The following is a 19,139-nucleotide window of genomic DNA, read 5'->3' as shown; positions in this document are numbered from 1 at the left end:
CTACTTGCTGTCAGAATGCCTAGGCCGAGCGCGGATGCCCTGCAGTCCCGGACTACAATTACCTCTTAAATTCATCTTGTTGCAAGTTTGTTGAGAACCTAATGAGCAATATGCACCGAACGGGTATTCTCATTTATATGACATGGCCGGACTGGGACCTTGACAAAGTAGGGTGCATATTCATTTACATTTTTGTTTCCTTTTATTACCTTTTCTTAAAGTCCACTTACAATACAAGTCATATTTTTATGATTAAATATTAAACACATATTTATTTAACAAAAGCTTTGGCCACTTTATCCTGTATTTGTACTGAAAAACGCGTTTTAGTTTATAAGCATTTCTATTTGATATCTCATGCGTTTGATTTTCTGTGCCTGTGGAGAGTTCTTCTGTAATGGACAGGGACTCACCGTCACGTGACATGCCCACGGCCAGACACTTCTGCAGCCTGCAGTGTTGGCAGCGATTTCGGCTGGTGCGGTCAATCAGGCAGTTCTTCTGACGCGGGCATGAATACGCCGCATTGCTCTGTTGACTCCTCCTGAAGAAACCCTACATGTCCAAAAGATGGGAAAACAACTGGTTGGGTATATTGTTTGTGTGTCCATACTTTACAATTATATTCTCCACATGCTTTTATATAAATGCCCAGAAATGTCAAAATGCATCGTAAATCAGTCTCTCCAGAAAAAAAATGTTTTTTGTGATTGTTGCGGTCAAAAATCCTTGATCTTGCGGCACGTTTTCTTTAAAAATGCGATGGAATATGTGGAATATTTATGCAATTTTATGCAATAAAATTGCAGGAACGTGCAAAAATTGCGGGAACTTGCAAAAACTGTCTTTCAGCTTCTGCAGCTGTTCAATGATGTTCACGTCACATAATCACGTCACTTCATAACGTTCCCATGGCAACAGGGGACATGGCTGCATTTGTGTGAAGTAAATGCAACATTTTTAAACTTTCTGCCAAGATATATGTGATTTTTTGCTACGAAAATGCGAGGATTATGAAATCATGCAAGCCCCGCATATTTTGCGCACGGAAATCTACAATTAATGCTGCAAAAGTGTGGCGTATTTGAAAAAAAATGCGGTCCCCGCATAAATATGCGGACTTTGGCTGATTATGCATTGAATCATACGATCACATAATAGCGTTTTTCTGGAGGGCCTGGTAATTGATATGGTTAACCCTGTAAAATATATCATATCAGCATTGGCATCTCAATATTGCACATATTAAGGTGAACATATCAGTCTAAAATTTTCTTTGAAAGGAAAACTAGCACTGTATTTGTCTGATACGATGTAACTTGCTCAGATTTATGGGTTCTTGGATACACATTTTATTATTTTTATATTACAGAGATTGTTGCTTCACATTGTTGACACGCAGGTTCTGTGCACACACAACAACACCCCCCCCCCATACCGTACAGCCCTACATAATATAATAAGCTTTGGTACCTGGTTTCAATATTGCATATCTTTCTCAAAATCTGTTTAGCAATTAAACTTGCATGTCTGATGGTGCTTGCAATAAACAGACTAATATGTAATTGAATTGTTTAGCTTATATAATAATTAAATTATGAACAAATGACTTTGCTTTTATTTGAAGATGCCATCTGGAAAATGCACTAAAAGTGTATTTATTTTCAAACATTGCAGAATTGATGAACACATTATAAATAACACATTGTCGTCAACCCTAATCATATTGTTCACTGAAAAGCTGTTTGAATCAAGTATTCTTCATTGTAAATATCGTCACGGCTAGTTCTGAGAGCGATGAGGAAGGTAGTAAATAATGGCGAATTTGTCTGAGGTTATTAATGTTGAATAACAGGGCCTGAACCCAGTGGGCGCTGCGAGGGGGAAAGAGCGGGCGCCCACGTTGAGTTGATTTCTCATCCCTTTGACTTAATGAATTGATTCCAGCTCGTCATTAACACACCCCACTCCACAGCTCCATACACATATGTCTTAATTAGTTGCTCATTGGCTGTTTAATTACTAGAAAACAGCTGACAGCTGCCAAGTTGCTTTCTAATGGCAGCCATTATGAAAGCGGGGTAGGACTGCCGGTGACAAGCGGCGCTCCTTAATAATGCTATGATTTATGGGCCGGAGCGGTGTGCTCGCACATATCATTAAATGTCTCTCTGCCTCAAGTAATTAGTAACCATTAAAGATACATTTCAGCAGTTTATTCATCAGGGTTGCGCGTTTTCTTTCCGCCGCGACGTGAGTGACTGAACGAGATGCTGAGCGGAGAGTCTGTGTATTGTGCGAAAAACAAAAAACGCATGCTTGTTTCTGCCGAGCGTGCTCACGGAATGCTAACGAGTCGCTCCGGTGACAGGCGGCAAACAGGAATACACAATAAGCACAAAATTCCTCTTTGCTGAGTGGACGGGGTGTTTGAAAAATGCACAAAAGGGGAAGCTTCAATAAAAAAGCAAAATAGCAAAACTGCTTATGACATGCTGTGATTCCTCTTTTGATGCTTTTATTTTTTAAAAAGTCAGCTGACAACTGCTATCTTCTAGAGATGTAAAAAAAAAAAGAAAAACAAGTCACAAGGATTGTATTGTCGTCGTACTGTATCCTCTAAATGTATTTGTTGTCTGACTTCTCCTTCCAAAGACAATAATTTAAGTACTGTCTCATTTGGTAACTTTTTATGTGTCACAAACACACACCGTTAGGGTTGTTTAGCTTCTCACCTTGCAGCCTTCACACGTTATCACACCGTAATGGATGCCTGATGATTTGTCTCCACAGATCTTGCAGGGAATTATTTCGATTTGAGCTGCGGAAAAAGAAAAGAGAAGAGACTGTCAGGATTTTTCACTGTCACCAGTCACAGCGCAACACCTCCTCCACGGCTGCATGTTGCGACATGAAACGGCGCCGAGCTTCAAACGCATCACATCCCTGCCACCCAGTCTCAACCGCATAGTGTTTGGAGGAGGCTATCTTGACATTAAACAGAAAACCCTCATAAAGCACTGCAATCATGATGTCAGCTTGCACACACAAAAAAAAGGCCTCCTCTACTTCCCGCAGAGATTTTGGGTAATAATATCTGCAAAAAAAACTGTGACATGTAGCTGCTCCACGACTGGACCTTTTTTACCAGTGGAGCATCGACTCAAAGCTTAAAGGTCACGTTCTTCCTGATCCCATTTTTTAAACCCTAGTTAGTGTGAAATGTTGCTATAATAGCATAAATAATACCTGTAAAAGGATAAATCTGAAAGTTCACTGCCAGGCAATATATTCTATTTAACAGAATTCGCCTTTCAAAGCCTACAACGAATGGCCGGTTTGGACTACAGGCCTCTACTTCCTGCTTTAATGACGTCACTAGAACAGTTTTTTGACTAAACTCCACCCACAGGAGTACGTCAGTCGCCAGCTAAGCTAACGGCAAGCTAAGCTGCTATCGAATCACAGCACACTAAACAAACTACACAATCAGAACTCGATACGTATTTCTGAAGGAGGGACTTCATAGAACAAGAAAGACATCAGCCTGTTTTGAGGACAATGAAAACAGCGATATACAGATAAGTAAATTGTGTGAAAAATACCGCGTTTTTTTACACGTGAAACGTTTTAAACAAGGCTGAAAACGCCTGGAGGACGCCGAATGCCAGCAGTTTTTCCAGCTGAGCGCTTTGGTAGTTGTGATACTTGAGCGGTGAGCCGGTTGGTTGTTGTGATATTTGTCCCGCCCTTCCTCCACTGTGATTGGACAGGCGTGTGAGGACTGACATTGATGAGCGTAGCTTTTCACCCAAAGTTGAATCTCTTTCACATCTCCGTGCTCAGCGCTAAACACAGAAAAAATACGCCAGCTGCTGGCTGTGTTGAAAAATGCCGCGCTTCCATTGGAAACAATTGAAAACCGCGGGCGTAAAAGTTTTGGTGTGCACACCCCCTTACGTAAGGAATAATTGACAATTTTCTGACGATTCAAAAATAATGCACACCCAAGGTGGTAATGCGGCACGAAACGAAGCGGAGTTACACCGCGGGTGTGCAATATTTTCTGATAATTCAAAGAACCGAAGTCAATTATTCCGGTTATACCACAATTACCACAAGCATTGCTTTGGTGCATATTTTTAGGGCATTTGACAGGTTAGGTGTGCGTTTTACAGAAAAATAATCAACACCCATGGAACATTTCTCAACCAATCAGAATAAAGCATTCAACAGGCCAGTGGTATAAATATTAGTTTGCGTCAATTTAAACCCGTCACTTGTTTAAACTAAAGCAGAGGGACTCGCCCAAAGACCACCCCCTCAATAATCAGTACAGATGCATTAGAAGCAGTAAGTGTTTTCAGAAGAAAAACCTCAACGGGATGTTTCAAGTCTGTCTGGACACCACAGGGAAGGGCACTTTGAACCTGCAGGTATCATTTCTGACAGATAAAACACTCCACAAACCTGACAATTATCGCAGACACTTAGCTGACTCTACTTGATAAAGTTGGGCATCTTAAGGGCCATGGCAATATAATCGCATCAAAAGGACCTAAACCAAACCTCTGGCCATTGCAAAATAGACCTTGCCATGCAATAGCTTGACTCTATATTTAGCCGGATTAGAGCTGAACACTCGCTGTTTAATGTAGCCTAAGCATTTTATTTCTACTTGACAAAAATTGCTCCCTCTAGTTCCCTTCAGATCGCGAGCCAAAGTTCCCCGCAGCTACTTGCCTACCTCCAGCCAAAATACTGTGGCTCGATAATATTTTAGTGAACCTTATAAATCCAATCGGATGGAATTAATTTGCACGCATCAAATCTGCCACCACTGAGCGCTGCATCAGCGACGGCCATGAGCATGTTTTATCATACGCCTTCGAGCTCCCGTTGTGTCATTCGGATAATGTCAACGTCCCCGCAGTGCGGCCACGGGTCTCCCTCCCTCTCTCTCTCTCTCTCTTTTTCTTTCAGGGGGCCTCGCTGCTGATCACACCGATCACAGCCAGTGCCCCGTCCATTTAGTCAATATGTTCTCACAGCCTGTAAACAGCATATTCACAGCGCTTGCTCACATAACGCATACCCTTCTGCAGGGTCCGAAGATGCAAAGTGCGCACTCAGCAATGATTATGTGTTTCAGAATCTAAAATAATGCCTTAGTGATCTTGTTACGCTATCGGAGATTTTTAATCAGCAAACCGTAATTATTTATTTTTTGTTGTTTTCGCTTGCATACAGAAAATGCAGGCTGTGCACTCTGCTGTTTGTTTTGTGTTCTCTCGGCATGAGCATTAGCACGCCAGTGTGTTCCTACTCCTTTAGCATTTTCAGCCTCATTACTTACATAATTTGTTCTGACATGCACTCACAACAACTGAAGCATGCTGTAATTAAGGCTGGCTGTGGTTGAGGTCCAAAAGAAGAGGTGCAGTACCGGCCCCCTGCCAGAGGGTGGCAGTATAGGGCTTTGACTGATTCGTAATCGCAACCTCTACAATCTGCCCTACAGGCTCAAACGGCACCTCCACATGGCTCCCATCACAGACAGAGATGCAACTAAGCAACTGTGGGTTCAAACCTACAGGACCAAACCTACGGGACCAGCCTTCTTTCTGACCCTCCCCAGGCATTGCTTAAAGGACCCTACGCTTTAGCCGGAGAGAAGGAAGTATTCTCGCTAACAAAGGTGAAGGCATTGGAAGCGAAAAGGACATTATAGAGTTTGGGTCTGCCTACTGCAAATTCTTATTCTCCCCTCTTTTTCTCTCGCCAGGCCTCCACATGAGACACTCGCAAAGCTCTTTGTCTCCTGCCTGGATCACGCTGCGGGTTGCTGTGCCGAAATGGTGCTTCCTTTGTCTACGGAGAGCGCTAAACCGAAATTGTTCTGCTGAAAAAATCCTCACAGCAAGGGTAGGACAGGGAGTAATTTATCTGGCTACAGTACAAACACACTGATATTACAAGACTGTTTGGAGATATTCAGCTGTGTGAATACTTCCACATGCTAACAGGGTGTCATTCGCCTAAATTGGATAAGAAAATAACTACCCTTGAAAAAAAAAACAGTGTTACTGTTTTATTGGATATGGTAGCAAGGCGATAACATCAACAACAGTTTGCTTTGGGGAGTACCATGATTATTTTGGAGTATCCTGTGATAATCATGGTATATAAATGTGTAATAAATATACGTTCATAGGCTTTAGTTGCAGATGACGAGCAGGTTCGGAGAGCAGACTGAAGAAATGCATACATCTCATATTATTATTACACAGTCAGTACTCACACAGTAAAACCCCATTCACACCGCACTTTGGTCCTGGAAAATTTCCTTTTGTGTGAACACAAACACGTCCCGCAAATGTTCTGGGGATTTAAAGGGACATTCCACTTTTTTTGAAAATATGCTAATTTTTCCTAAAAATAGTCCCCTGCTTTTGAAAGTAACCAAGGGGACTATTTTCGGGCAGTGTGTAATATCACTACGCCTCCTGCAGCCATGTTACGGCAGCAAAATCCTGGATTATTACGCCAGTTTGAGAGTATAGTCCTAGCCATATTTGCCTTGAAAATCGCTACTTTTTATTTTCCGTCGGTCTCAGTACACAATTTTATTACAGAAGAGTCAAGTTTTAAATATCGAAACTCTTTGGTTATTTTTTTGCGCAATGCTAATGGTCTAATCAGAATCAATGGATTGTGCTAAACTATGCTAAAAGTGCTAGCAGACCTGGAGATCAGCTGAATGGATTCCAAAATGGTAAGATTCAAATGTTTAACTCTAGGGGAGCTGGAAAATTAACATATTTTCAAAAAAAGTGGAATGTCCCTTTAAACGCAGATCAACAACCTAACTGGACTGAAGCAGAGATCAGGGAGCTCATCACTATCCATGCTGAAACTGAGATTATTCACCAGTGTGACAAAACAGTGCATCACACGCTCCCTATGATCTTGTCATAAACAACAATGCACACGCATAGTTTCTCGAGAGAGAAATCACGGATTATAATAAGCAAACTTCAGATGCTGTAGAAACAAGGGATCAAGTGCAGGACTTTAAAAACGTCACGTGTCTTTATGGGTTTTTATGGTATGTGTGTGAATACAAGCACAGATTTCGGAAAATCATTGGCAGTGTGAGTAAACCAAAAATCGAACGATCCCGGACGCACTTTCCGTGTATTTTCCGTAATCTCTGTGTAAAAACGGTTTAAAAGAAATCTGTAATAAAGATCTCACACCTTTTGATTAGGATATGACATCCCAGACAAAATGTTAACTGAATAAGCATTTTTAATAAAAACTGTACCTATTGGTACATATTAGGACCTTTTCAAACGGCACTGCCCCAGTGAAAGCTAGGTATCCTTTTCTGACAGTGTAGTCAAAGAGAAGAGTAAAAACTGTATTTTATGAGCTTTTATTTATTTTCATGACTTTCCATTTACCATTTTCTGATATTTTCAACTTGACTATTAACAATTGACATTATTTAAAGCACAAGCATCATAAACATAACTTCTGACAGCATCATAAAATGCACTGGCATGCTAAACCACACACCACTGCAAGTACAGCTAGCCCTCATCTACATGCTACATCATAGACACTAGGAACACTCAACCCACGCATAAATGTACAGCAATGAAAACACAGTAAAAGGGCTGTGGTGATGTTAAAGATCAAACCATGGCACTAAATGACTCCCACAGCGCCTGCTTGTCGTCTAGGCAAGCAAAAATGTGTGGCGACAAAGAGCAAATCTGAGGCAGCTTGTTAGATTGGTCCGCTGTGTTGTGACTTCCCGAAGCCCACTTCAAGGTCACCGAGTCAGAGCCGACAGCGAGACAGAGCCCTGAGGAATGAGTGACGTGTCACTTTTCTGTCCCCTCCGCCTCTTAATGCTATCCATCTCTCTTATGTCTCTCACCCTCCACCTCTCTCTCTACATCTCACTCCCAATCAGACCCCGTCTTCGCCGTGCCCTTTGCAGCCCTCAAATCAGACCTCATGGGAGAAAATCCTCTGCTCTTGCTTTCAGAAGCCGCTCCATTTCGGCTAACATCAAACAAACTTGTCACTTGCTCTCCAAATGGCCATTTTAATTGGTCCGGCACATAGTTCATGCACATAAATTAAGACTAAGGTCATATTTCATTGCAGGCAGTCGGATGTGACAGAAAGCTCTTGGAGATTTGATACGTACCGCATATGTCAGTTAGCCAAAAGCAAAATGATTGCATCTTAATTCAGTCAGCCAGATTTATACACACATATAGCTGCAAGCATAAACTGTGGTTTTGGCATTTTGTTTACTATGTGGTCAACTGCCAGCAACAGTTTACTTAAACCGCAAATGTCAAATGTGCTACAGCATATAGAAAAAGTGCTTTATTTGTTATCTCTTTGCTTACCGAATCAAGGTTTTATTTAAACAAGACACCAGCAAGTAATAGCCATCATTTTACCGTTTAGGTTACAAGACCCGATATAGTCCGGCTACGAGTAACCCACTCTCTTAACCAAAATAAACTTGAATTTATTTGTATACAATCAAGTCAATAGAGATTACATGGTGTTTGCATTTATTATTTATTTTCACTGATAGACCAAGGCTATTAGACATCTTTTAAACGCAAAACTGCTTAATCTTGCACTCTTTGAGACGCTTTCTAATTATTATTGTAAAAATATGAATTATGTTTTGTAAGCAAGAAAGGAGTACAATTTCATACAAATATAATTTTATAAAACTAGTACTAAAAATCGCTTTAACGATGATAAAAACATGCAAATAATCGGTAACGGATCAATAACGAAATTATAACCTGTCGGTCAATCACTCATTTAGAGTTTACCACGTTGTCCTAAAAGAAACTAAAAGCGTCTTATTTTACAAGTTGCCAACCCAACTCACATTCAGACTTTAAATCTGTACCAGTCTTTCTTTTCAGAAATAAAGATATGCAAGAATGAAAATAGAGAAAAAGGCGCCTCACCAAAAAGCGGGGACAATAATAATTTTACTGTAATTTGCGCTAGCTGTCACAGTAGCTCTGTATTCTTCAGCACATTAGTGCTGACATCAGCATCACATAGGCACTAGTTCTCCGAGCAGAGCACTTTTTAAATGAGCTATCGCCAATTTGTACCTGAGAAGCTTCGAAGGGTGAGGTAAAAGTGTGATGTTGACACAATATATTGACGGCATGTGTTGGAAATGACTATCTTCACCAGAGTGCATCTATAGACACAAAATGTATGGACACATCTGTAGACACAAAATGATTTTGTTTAACACACTTAAAGGAAAACACCACCGTTTTTCAATATTTTACTATGTTCTTACCTCAACTTAGACAAATTAATACATCCCTATCTTTTTCCAATGTGAATACTTAAGTTGTGAATGTGTTAGCATTTAGTCTAGCCCCATTCATTCCTTAGGATCCAAACACGGATGAATTTATAAGCCACCAAACACTTTCATGTTTTCCCTATTTAAAGACTGTTACATTAAGAGTTACACGAGTAAGTATGGTGGCACAAAATAAAACGTTTACATTTTTTAAGCAGATAAAAAATGAAAACTATATTGTATGGCGGAAGAACACTTAGTTTGCAGCACTTTGATCTTGGGCGCAGTAATATTGACAGACGTTTGAGCTAGAGTGATGATTTTTTTATCCGCTTAAAAAATCGCCACGTTTTGTTTTGTGCCACCATACTTACTCGTGTAACTACTCATGTCACAGTCTTTAAATAAAGAAAACATGGAAGTGTCTGGTGGCTTCTAAATTCATCCCTGTTTGGATCCTAAGGAACGAATGGGGCTAGGCTAAATGCTAACACATTCACGATGCGCTGTACAAAGATTAAGTGCACCCATTGAAAAAAGATAGGTATGTATTAATTCATCTAGTTGAGGTAAGAACATACAGTAGTAAAATATTGAAAAACGGTGGTGTTTTCCTTTTCACAAACAATATGTATATTCATATATATGTTTGTTTAGTGTGCTGAAAATCATTAGTGCTAAGCAAAAGAGCTGGCAACGTTTTTTCTCCAGCATACAAATGTACACAAAATGCCTGTAGTTGCACTGAAACACACTGAATTGTTGGAATCGTGGACAAAATGTGGAGAGATTAGGATTATCCGCTTACGCTGTAAGGACACATAGCAGCCAAAGTCATTAAGCTGAGAGCTTAACCCATTACACTAGTACACCAAACATACCCACACTTTTTCTAAGAGAATCTATTAGTGTTCCACTTGCGACCAAATGGCCTTGAGACTATAACAAGTTACCTGTCCTATTTTTACTATTTTAGCTGCATTGTCATTTCTGCACCACAAGTGGCACCAAACAGAATTGCAGATTTTCAACATAACGTGACCTCAGATGTAACGTCACATGGGCAGGACTACTTCCTTTAAAGCCATTAGTGGTGCAAAAATTACATGTTGTACAGTATAAATGCGGCACTGTTTTTCTCTATAACTCTGTGTGTGTGTGTAGGCGGTTGCTAATATGGTTGTGTGTTGACAGCTGTCATTGACCACATGACTCAAAGCCAGTGGGCTCATGTCAGGGGATTATGTAAGTGATTGGAGAGCCATGCTGGAATAGCGAACAGTCCCACATTACAGTAGGATTAACAGCGGTCCTTCAGGCCAGAAAACACGGACAAACGGCAGTTTAATCAAATTCTTCTAAAATGTTGCATTACGGTTTCAAATCGTTTCCGTAAATAATGCAGCCCCTTGCACAAGATCATGTCATATGTGGTACAGGACGCTGGTACTATTCAGATGGGTTAAGTATAGCTTTAAAAAATAGCCCGTTCATGCAATTTGGCAGCTTTTTGGTTTGGTACAAGTACACACAAATTTCACGTACACACAAAAAGATTCACATTCACACAAATTTGTGAACAAAAGCGCTGTTATGCGTGACAGGCCAGTAGATGGCGATGTTCCTTTGTAAAAACACTGCACCCCTGCAAACATACGCATTCTTCTAGAAACAAATACAAACTATCAAAATGGCAAAAGCATCGAGCACTATTGTGTGTAGACAGACAACGATGTTTAAGCGTTAATAAACTTGTTTGTGCACAGAGACGACAAGGCATTGTCTTTTTGTTTGTGTATTAAGCCCCTAAAACGCTGTTGTCATGTAAACGAACAGCCAAACTGCAATAAAACTTTCCCGGTTTCGGTTGAAAACGCTTTCTTGTAAAATCAGTAATAGCATGCATCATTATTTAAGATATCATTCATGACTTTAGCACAAACAATGCAGAATGAGGTTTAGATTTAGCAACTCTAAAATTAATTTATTAGCCATCGCCATACAGAATGGCATACATGTGTATGCATTTTTAAGACATCACAATAGCGACTTGTAACCGTTAGGAGCTGGTAAAACGTAAAACGCTTGTTAAAAAAGATTTCTAGCATGCAGATAGAGACATTTGATCACAAGGGATTGTTTCTCTCCGCACGCATGTTTGTTTGTGTAATTCTTCGATTTTAATCACAGTCCGCTGTCATGATCCACAGTCACCTGAGACCGCCTGAGAGCCGAGAAGATCAGGGGAGATAAGTGCGATGGAGAGACAGAAAGAGACAATAACTTCTCTCAGTTTTTCCTCCTGTAATGCACTGAAGTGGTTGGTCGGACTGAAGGCTGGCGGTTTGCCTCTGGGCAGCTTTCAGGAGCGAACTCATGCATCCATCTGTGTTTGTTTGTGTGCGAGGCCATTAATTTTTCAGTGCCACACACAGAACTCAAGATCCCTCTCAGCAAACACACAAGCTTGTGTTACCGTACTTGTGGATGTACCCGACTGGCTCAGTCAAATGCATTTTGACATGCCACATACAGCAGAGCTAAGCAGAGCAGGAATGTTTCCCAGTTGGCAGTAAGGAGAGGTCTCACTTCAAGTGCCTTTTAGTTGTTGTTTTTTTGATGCCAAACTATTTAAATCATATCAAATATTCTCAATGACTACATTTACATAATGCCATTATTTCTAATAATCAGAGTAAGGACTTAATTGCAGTAAGATGTTTACATGAATTGAGCTAATAACCTCTTCACTCCTGTTTACATACAGTTTTTAATATATTTTGATTATTCACACATAGCCTCATGCAGAGCACAAATGATGACCTCACATTATGTCCACTGTTTTAATTTACTCGCGTTAAATGACAAACATGTCTTATGGACGCATTTCTTTATTCGGTTCTGTGAAGACAGAAATAATATGTGTCTGAAACGGTTTTATGGTTGCTGTGGCGTTATTTAAGCTGTTTCTGGATGAAGCCAGACTGTTTACAGCGAGTCATGTTGACAGAGTTCAGGGAAAACCTCCTAATGTCAAGTTAAAAACCAATTGCGCTTAAGGTGCTGACAAAAACACATGTGAACTTTATTTTATGCGGTATAGATGCGATTAAAGTGTTTACATGGCCGCATACTGTGATTTAAAATGGTGTACGCCACCTGTTTTAATACGATTATACTTTTTGCGATTATGATCTTAACTCTTTCCCCGCCAGTGACGAGTTTTCTCATCCATTAAGAGAAACATTTGAATAAAAAACGTGTTCCTGATGAAGTTTTATGTTAATCTGTAATACCGCGATTATCCACTAGATCCACTTACCCAATTTATAAAAAAACTGAAGCAAAAAATAATTAACTAATTTTAAACTCTGTTTTGATAATCGTTCTGAATCTGATCTCTAACAAAAATGCTATTATTTCAGCTTTTTGCCAAAAAAAAATTATAATAAACCCCCATATTTAAGAGTTTATAAGCAGAGAGCAGAGATAAGCGTTCCTTTCCCTGTTTTGTTTGTTTATTTATTGTTTTTTCTTTCATTTGAGATATTTGTATGTTCCTGGAAGGCATTTTGTGAAACTTTTGTGAAAATCACAAAAAAAAATGCTGGCGGGCAACTTTAAAAAAAAATGTCTGACGAGTTAATCGTAATATTTTATTGAAGTATTGTGTTTACATAAGGTAAGGTATAATCAAAATCCCATTATAATTGCATTATAAAAGTGCATGTAAACATGGTCAATGATTGCTAGTGATATAAAAACTTGTTTATTTATACCTTTTTACTGTTTTGGATTAATGCTCTGCAGTATAATCTGCATTTTTATAGAATTGGGCATGACTCAATTTTAAAGGGTCCCTTACCCACATACTCCGGAGTAAATTTATAAAAACGTTCTTATTTTACAGAAAATGTTGTGCTCCACAACTTGTATACATATTTTGTAATAAATGTGATAATGCTATTTTGGACCCGCCGGTGGGTCCGCAGAGTTAAAGAGTTAAATATTTGCATTTTATTTATTTTTATGTTTTTTGCAATATCGCTCAGTCCTAGTACTAACTCAATCCTGGTCGTGGGGGCGCACTGCTCTGCACATTTTGATGTCTCTCTTATCTGACAGATTCAATGAGATCTCTGCTAATGAGCTGAACATTTAAATCAGCCGTTTTAAATAAGCAAGACATACAAAATGTGCAAAGCAGTGTGGCCCCAGGACCAGGATTGAGAACCACTGAACTAACTAATGTTCGCTATCAAAGACATACAGAGATGATCTTTCCGACTGCAGGTATGAATGAAAGTGAACTCGAAGGAAAAGAACAAAAGGATGGGGTTTACGCTGCAGACAGGTTTCACCTCCCCTGACACTCTTTTTCTCTTTCCCATCCTCCCCTGTTCAGTGACATGCAAAGAACTTCCATCAGAGCAGGGAAGTCTGCAGCCACAGGGCACTTCGCATCTCACCGCGCACCTGAATCCCAGGAGCAGGAGAGACAGAATCACGAAGAAGAGAAAGACGAACCGAGAGGTGCATTTGCATCATGTCAACGTTCTCGCCGTGTTGCTCCAACAAACACAAATCAAAGTATGCAAACCCTCCACAAGCATAAATACTTATCTTTACATTTAAAAACATGCTACTTGCTCCTGACCACCAGGGGTCCCATCAATTATTGCTTAACTTCAAAATATTGTTGTCAAACAATTTAAGGCAAGCAGTAAACAAACTGACTATATATTTGCCAAAGTGCTCTGTCCACTTGAAAAATGTTACAAAACCTTGCTATATTAACATTGAATGCATCTAAACGTGTTTGTTTCGTAAACTAACCAAATATGTGTTAAATTTTGAATGCAAACTCAGTGCAAGAGGCAAGCAGGAGTTTGCCATACTCTATTTTTATTTACGAATGCCATGTGTGGCAAAGCTTGACGTTGCACATCGCTGAGACTTTGAATCACTGAAGCTCAAACATCAGAGGAGCCATTTTTAGAGTCATGCTCTTGCTGTTTAATTCTTAGTCTGAGGATGCTCTTTTTTCATCTCAAGCTGAATACAAATGTGACTTTGCCAGCACAAATTTTTCCAATATCCTCATATTCGACGCCGGGCAGCATAGGCCGGACCTAATGTCAAAAACGCAATATGAATTGATTTAATATTGGTTTCGAAACCTTGGTCCTCTATAGCCAAGTGCTTTAGTTAAACATCAGACTGCACTGAGTTCTCAAGGGAACCAATCCGGCTCAATGGATGACAAAACAACATAAAAATGGTATATAATATATATAGTAAAAGGTTCAAAAACAGCCTGTGCAATTACACAGAGAAAACCTTTACACAGCAACAAAGAGGCTTGTTTCCCCGCACAGGGGAATTCTCCTGATGCTTTAGCACCGTAATTGCTGCATTAGTATGCAATTCCACAAGAAGCATCACGGCTGTGGATCTTCACTGAATATAATCTGCAAAATAAGACGTAAATGTAACAACACTATCGCAGGTTGTGTGTCTTGCTAGGGTTGGCAAGTGAGGTCTTTAGGTCTCCGCATGAAGTGTCGATATACGTACAAAAATTCGGACAAATCAAAATCAGTTTAGGCTACTTAAAGGCGCTCTAAGCGAATCTGCGAGACGTTAGTTTTTGTTGACGTTTGAATTGTTTTCAAACAGACGGAGCTTAGCTAACTCCTCCCCATCCCTTCCGTGCTTTCATGAACGCGCACAACCCCCACCCCCAAATCCTTTTTGTCGTTTATTGGCTGGAACACTTTGTTTTGTTTTGTGGTGCTAGGTTTGGCCAATATGTTGTTATTGCTGTTTGTGAAGCCTGGGCTGTCTACAGAGATCGCGTTTTTTTTACAGTTTGACCAGCGGACAGGCAGCAAGCAGATAGTGAGGAGATGTTTGCTGTATGTAACAAAAAATGTTTTATGGTCTAAAACGCGTCAATTCGCTTAGAGCACCTTTAAGCAATTAATCGTATATTTGTATACGTAGGAAGAATACACATGGCAGTATTAAAGGGACAGTTTGCCCAAAAATAACCTGAGATTGTTCTGAACCTGTAATTATTTCTTTGTTTTGCTAAACAAAAAGATTGAGGAATGTATGTTTTGGAGCACCACTGACTTCTATAGTAGGACTAAAAATACTGTTAGTCAATGGTACTCCAAAATAGTTACAAATGTTGCTTAAAAAAATATCCCGTTGGGTGATTCTCGTGAAATTAGACTTATGAGGTGTCATGAAACATTTTGATAAAAAAAGTAAATGCAAAGTAAGAGTATCAAAATAAGAAGCATACAGTTACAAACATCTTTTCATGTACTATTTTGTACATGATTTCAAACAACATCATACAAACCAATTTTGGTGTTTTTTCCACATTTAAGGGGAACATTTTCATTACCACAACGTGTCCATGACTGGATTTGGGTTCTTTGACATGGAAATATTTATAATTAAAAAATCTCAGAAATAAAACGTTTCAGTGCATGTTAAACTATAAACATTTACAGTAAAGAAACATGTGCCATTGGTGATCTTTGGTAAATGTAGAGACAGTAATAAGGAATATAAATGTGTCCAAGACCAATTTTCTCATCCTCCGCAACAATTTTCAATCATTGTTTAAGCCCTCAAGGAACTAACATTTAAAAAAAATTGTTGTAAGGGACATAATTGACTGTGACACTCAAGATGGCTACCAGGTAAGCAGATCTTATTTTTTCTCTCCAGATAAAAATTGAAATTTTGTTTGTCATAGTACCTAGACAACTTTTTAGTTCTCATTACCGAAACATGAGTTTGTAAATGAATATATTTAATGTAAAATCATGTTGCGGTAATTATAATTTTTGATGATGATAATTTAAATAATTTAAATAATTCTATAGGAAATATTTTTTAAATCCTTTAAAAATAATGGTTATAGTAAGTTCAGACCCTAATTTTATATGTGCAAAAAAATGCCTTCAAGGGCTTTTTAAAAAAACCTGATGCTGGACACCTTCTAAATCTGGATTTCGTGAGAATCACCCTGTTAGGCAATGGTGCTCCAAAATAGCTATAAATATTGCTCAAAAATCTCCCTTTGTGTTTAACAGAACAATAAAATGTACACAGGTTTGGAACAACTTGAGGGTGAATAAATGATGACACAATTTAAATTTTTGGGTGAACTATCCCTTTAACGCATGTTTCTGTAGCTCAGTGGTAAAGCATTGACTTAGCAGTGCAAAAGGTTGTGTTGTGTTTGATCCCAAGGAACACACATGATAATAAAATACCTTGTAATACTGCCAGTTGCTTTGGATAAAAGCATCTACCGGGTGCGTACATGTAACCACGCAGACACACCAATCATAAACCTGATACTTAAACAGGACAACATAGTCTCTAACTGATATGTTCATGTGGTGCAGATGCACTTTCGCCCGACCCAAGCCCGAATCCTGGCTTAAGGTCCTTTGCCAGAACCGTACCCCTTTGTCCACCCTATATGTTCCTCTCCTCTCCTGAAATACTGTCTATCAAATGAAGGCAAAAATTGCCTAAGCTTCAAAAAATACTCCTGATCTGGTAGTAAAAATAGAGTAAAACCGTAACTGTTCCTTTAATTAAAACAATAAACATAAGTGCATAAAATGACTTTCTATCATAATGCTTCAGCTGCCAAAACAGTGACAAGTCTATTTATCTGAGCCTTTCTACTACTGTATATCTATTCCAAGATATATGGCCCAGCATTAACTGGTTAAAACCATGTTGCACTGCGCATATGTGTGTGTGCGTGTTTGCATGCGTGTGTGGTTCTGCTGATATTGCTTTAGGAATAAAGCGTTCCATTTACCCAGAGACCAGCTCTGCTTTTCTGCTGGTTTCAGGGGAATCGGACCAAACACCTGGCCTGCTTCCTTACTCAGCCCTTCCGTTCCTATCCAAGTCTGCATTCACATATAAATCATTAGCCAATCTCTGCCTTCCCAAACGTCTACTTATCCTCATATTCTCAACGCCTCCCCCACTTCTTATACGCTTGAATTGAGTTTGCTAGCAAACCGCTGTTAATTTGATCATACTGTACTGTATGAATCAGTGCCGTTTCGAACTGGCTGCCTTTGTGAGTACAGTATGGCACGCTGGACGACCCTGCCCCAGCTGGCCCTGTCTGTCAGCCCCAATAACATCTCCAGTCCTCTCTGAATGTGTCATCTTGCTAAGCATCATATCGCTTTACATAACAAGCACTGTTTCATGGACTCCAAGGTCAAAGGCGTTTTTGTCAGTGCTTTTATGGGGGCACACATTGTGGATCCAACAAGAATGCACTCTGGGTTGTGGATAACCATTGGACCATGGGTTTAAAATGTCCATATGTGACTCTGCCCACACTGACATTTTTTGTGGTTTACTGTTTTCTACACAAAATATCTCCTTGATATATTTAACTCATTCCCCGCCAGCCATTTTTTGAAAAGTTGCCCGCCAGCTTTTTTGTGATTTTCACAAAAAATGTCTTTCTGGAAAATTTTCTACTAAAAATATATAAACATACAAATATATAAAATGAAAGAACAGACCCTCTGCTTTCAAACAAACAAACAAAACGAGAAAATGTTTTTATCCTATCTATATTTTTTCTCTGCTTATAAACTCTTAAATATGGGTATTTTTTTAAAGGGGCCATGGCATGAAAATCTGACTTTTCCATGTTTAAGTGCTATGATTGGGTCCCCAGTGTTTCTATCAACCTAGAAAATGTGAAAAAATCAACACAGTAACTTAGTTTTGGTAAACCATTCTCTACAAGCACATAAAAAATAGGTCTTTAAAAATTTGGCCCTCCTTATGATGTCATAAGGAGCTCTTATTATAATAATACCGCCCCTTAATCTGCACTATCCAACCACAGCACTGCCATTAAGTGCAGAGAAAAGCACAATTGAGTTTTAATTGCAACAAACCACCATCATTGTGATCAGTGTTTGAATTTCATCAGCTCATTTGCATTTTAAAGGACACACCCAAAGCGGCACACTTTTGCACACACCTACAAAGTGGCAATTTTAACATGCTATAATAAATTATTTATATGGTACTTTGAGCTAAATCTTCACAAATGTGCACTGGGGACACCAAAGATTTATTTGACATCTTAAAAAAGTCTCGTGCCATGGCCCCTTTCAAAATATTTTTTAGCAAAAAGCTGAAATTATTGCATTTTTGTGAAGAATTTTTGTTAGAGATCCGATTCAGAACGATTATCAAAACATACACAAAGTTTGAAATTATTAAATAAGTTTTGGCTTCAGTTCATAAATTGGCAAGGTACGGTATTGCAGATTAACAATTCATCAGAAACACTTTGTTATGCAAATGTTTTCTGGGTCACAAATTTGACCCAGCAATGGGTTACAACAACCCAGCATAGGTTCGTTTTAACCCAACGGTTGGGTTTGTTGATATTTTACCCAAACGTCGGTTGTTTTTATACGTCGGTGTTTGTAAAACTGCAAAACTCGCATGCACAATGCTCAAGTTTTCCTGGGTGATTGTCAGTGCATTGCTCTGAGGTTTCTTGGTTGTTCTTAGTGGTGACTAGCCAAAGTCAAAATCTATTTTAGGTCCCCATTTCAATGTAAATCTATGCGCTTTATAGTCAAACGTTTGACTGCTTATAAAGGTAATATCATACCTTTCTCATGCACCAAAGAGTAATGACTACAAAAGAGCCTTAGCAAAAGTGATATTC

The 19,139-nt window shown here is 39.2% G+C and overlaps 1 protein-coding gene across 2 annotated transcripts in view; it reads right to left on the bottom strand.

Annotated features, from left to right (window-relative positions):
• roraa (RAR-related orphan receptor A, paralog a) overlaps positions 1-19,139 on the bottom strand; it is a 371,653-nt gene that overhangs the window by 18,144 nt on the left and 334,370 nt on the right. For both annotated transcript variants that reach the window (XM_065292098.2, XM_065292099.2), the window contains 2 exons: positions 2,736-2,821; positions 414-555 (listed from right to left, as the gene is read on the bottom strand). In XM_065292098.2, the coding sequence (XP_065148170.1) occupies positions 414-555; positions 2,736-2,821 (228 nt within the window). The remainder of the gene's footprint in view (positions 1-413; positions 556-2,735; positions 2,822-19,139) is intronic.

The sequence above is a fragment of the Paramisgurnus dabryanus genome, chromosome 23 (assembly GCF_030506205.2).
Source record: "Paramisgurnus dabryanus chromosome 23, PD_genome_1.1, whole genome shotgun sequence".
NCBI lineage: Eukaryota > Metazoa > Chordata > Actinopteri > Cypriniformes > Cobitidae > Paramisgurnus > Paramisgurnus dabryanus.
The sequence above is the reverse complement of the archived record's forward strand: the minus strand, read 5'-3'. Positions and strand labels throughout refer to the sequence as shown.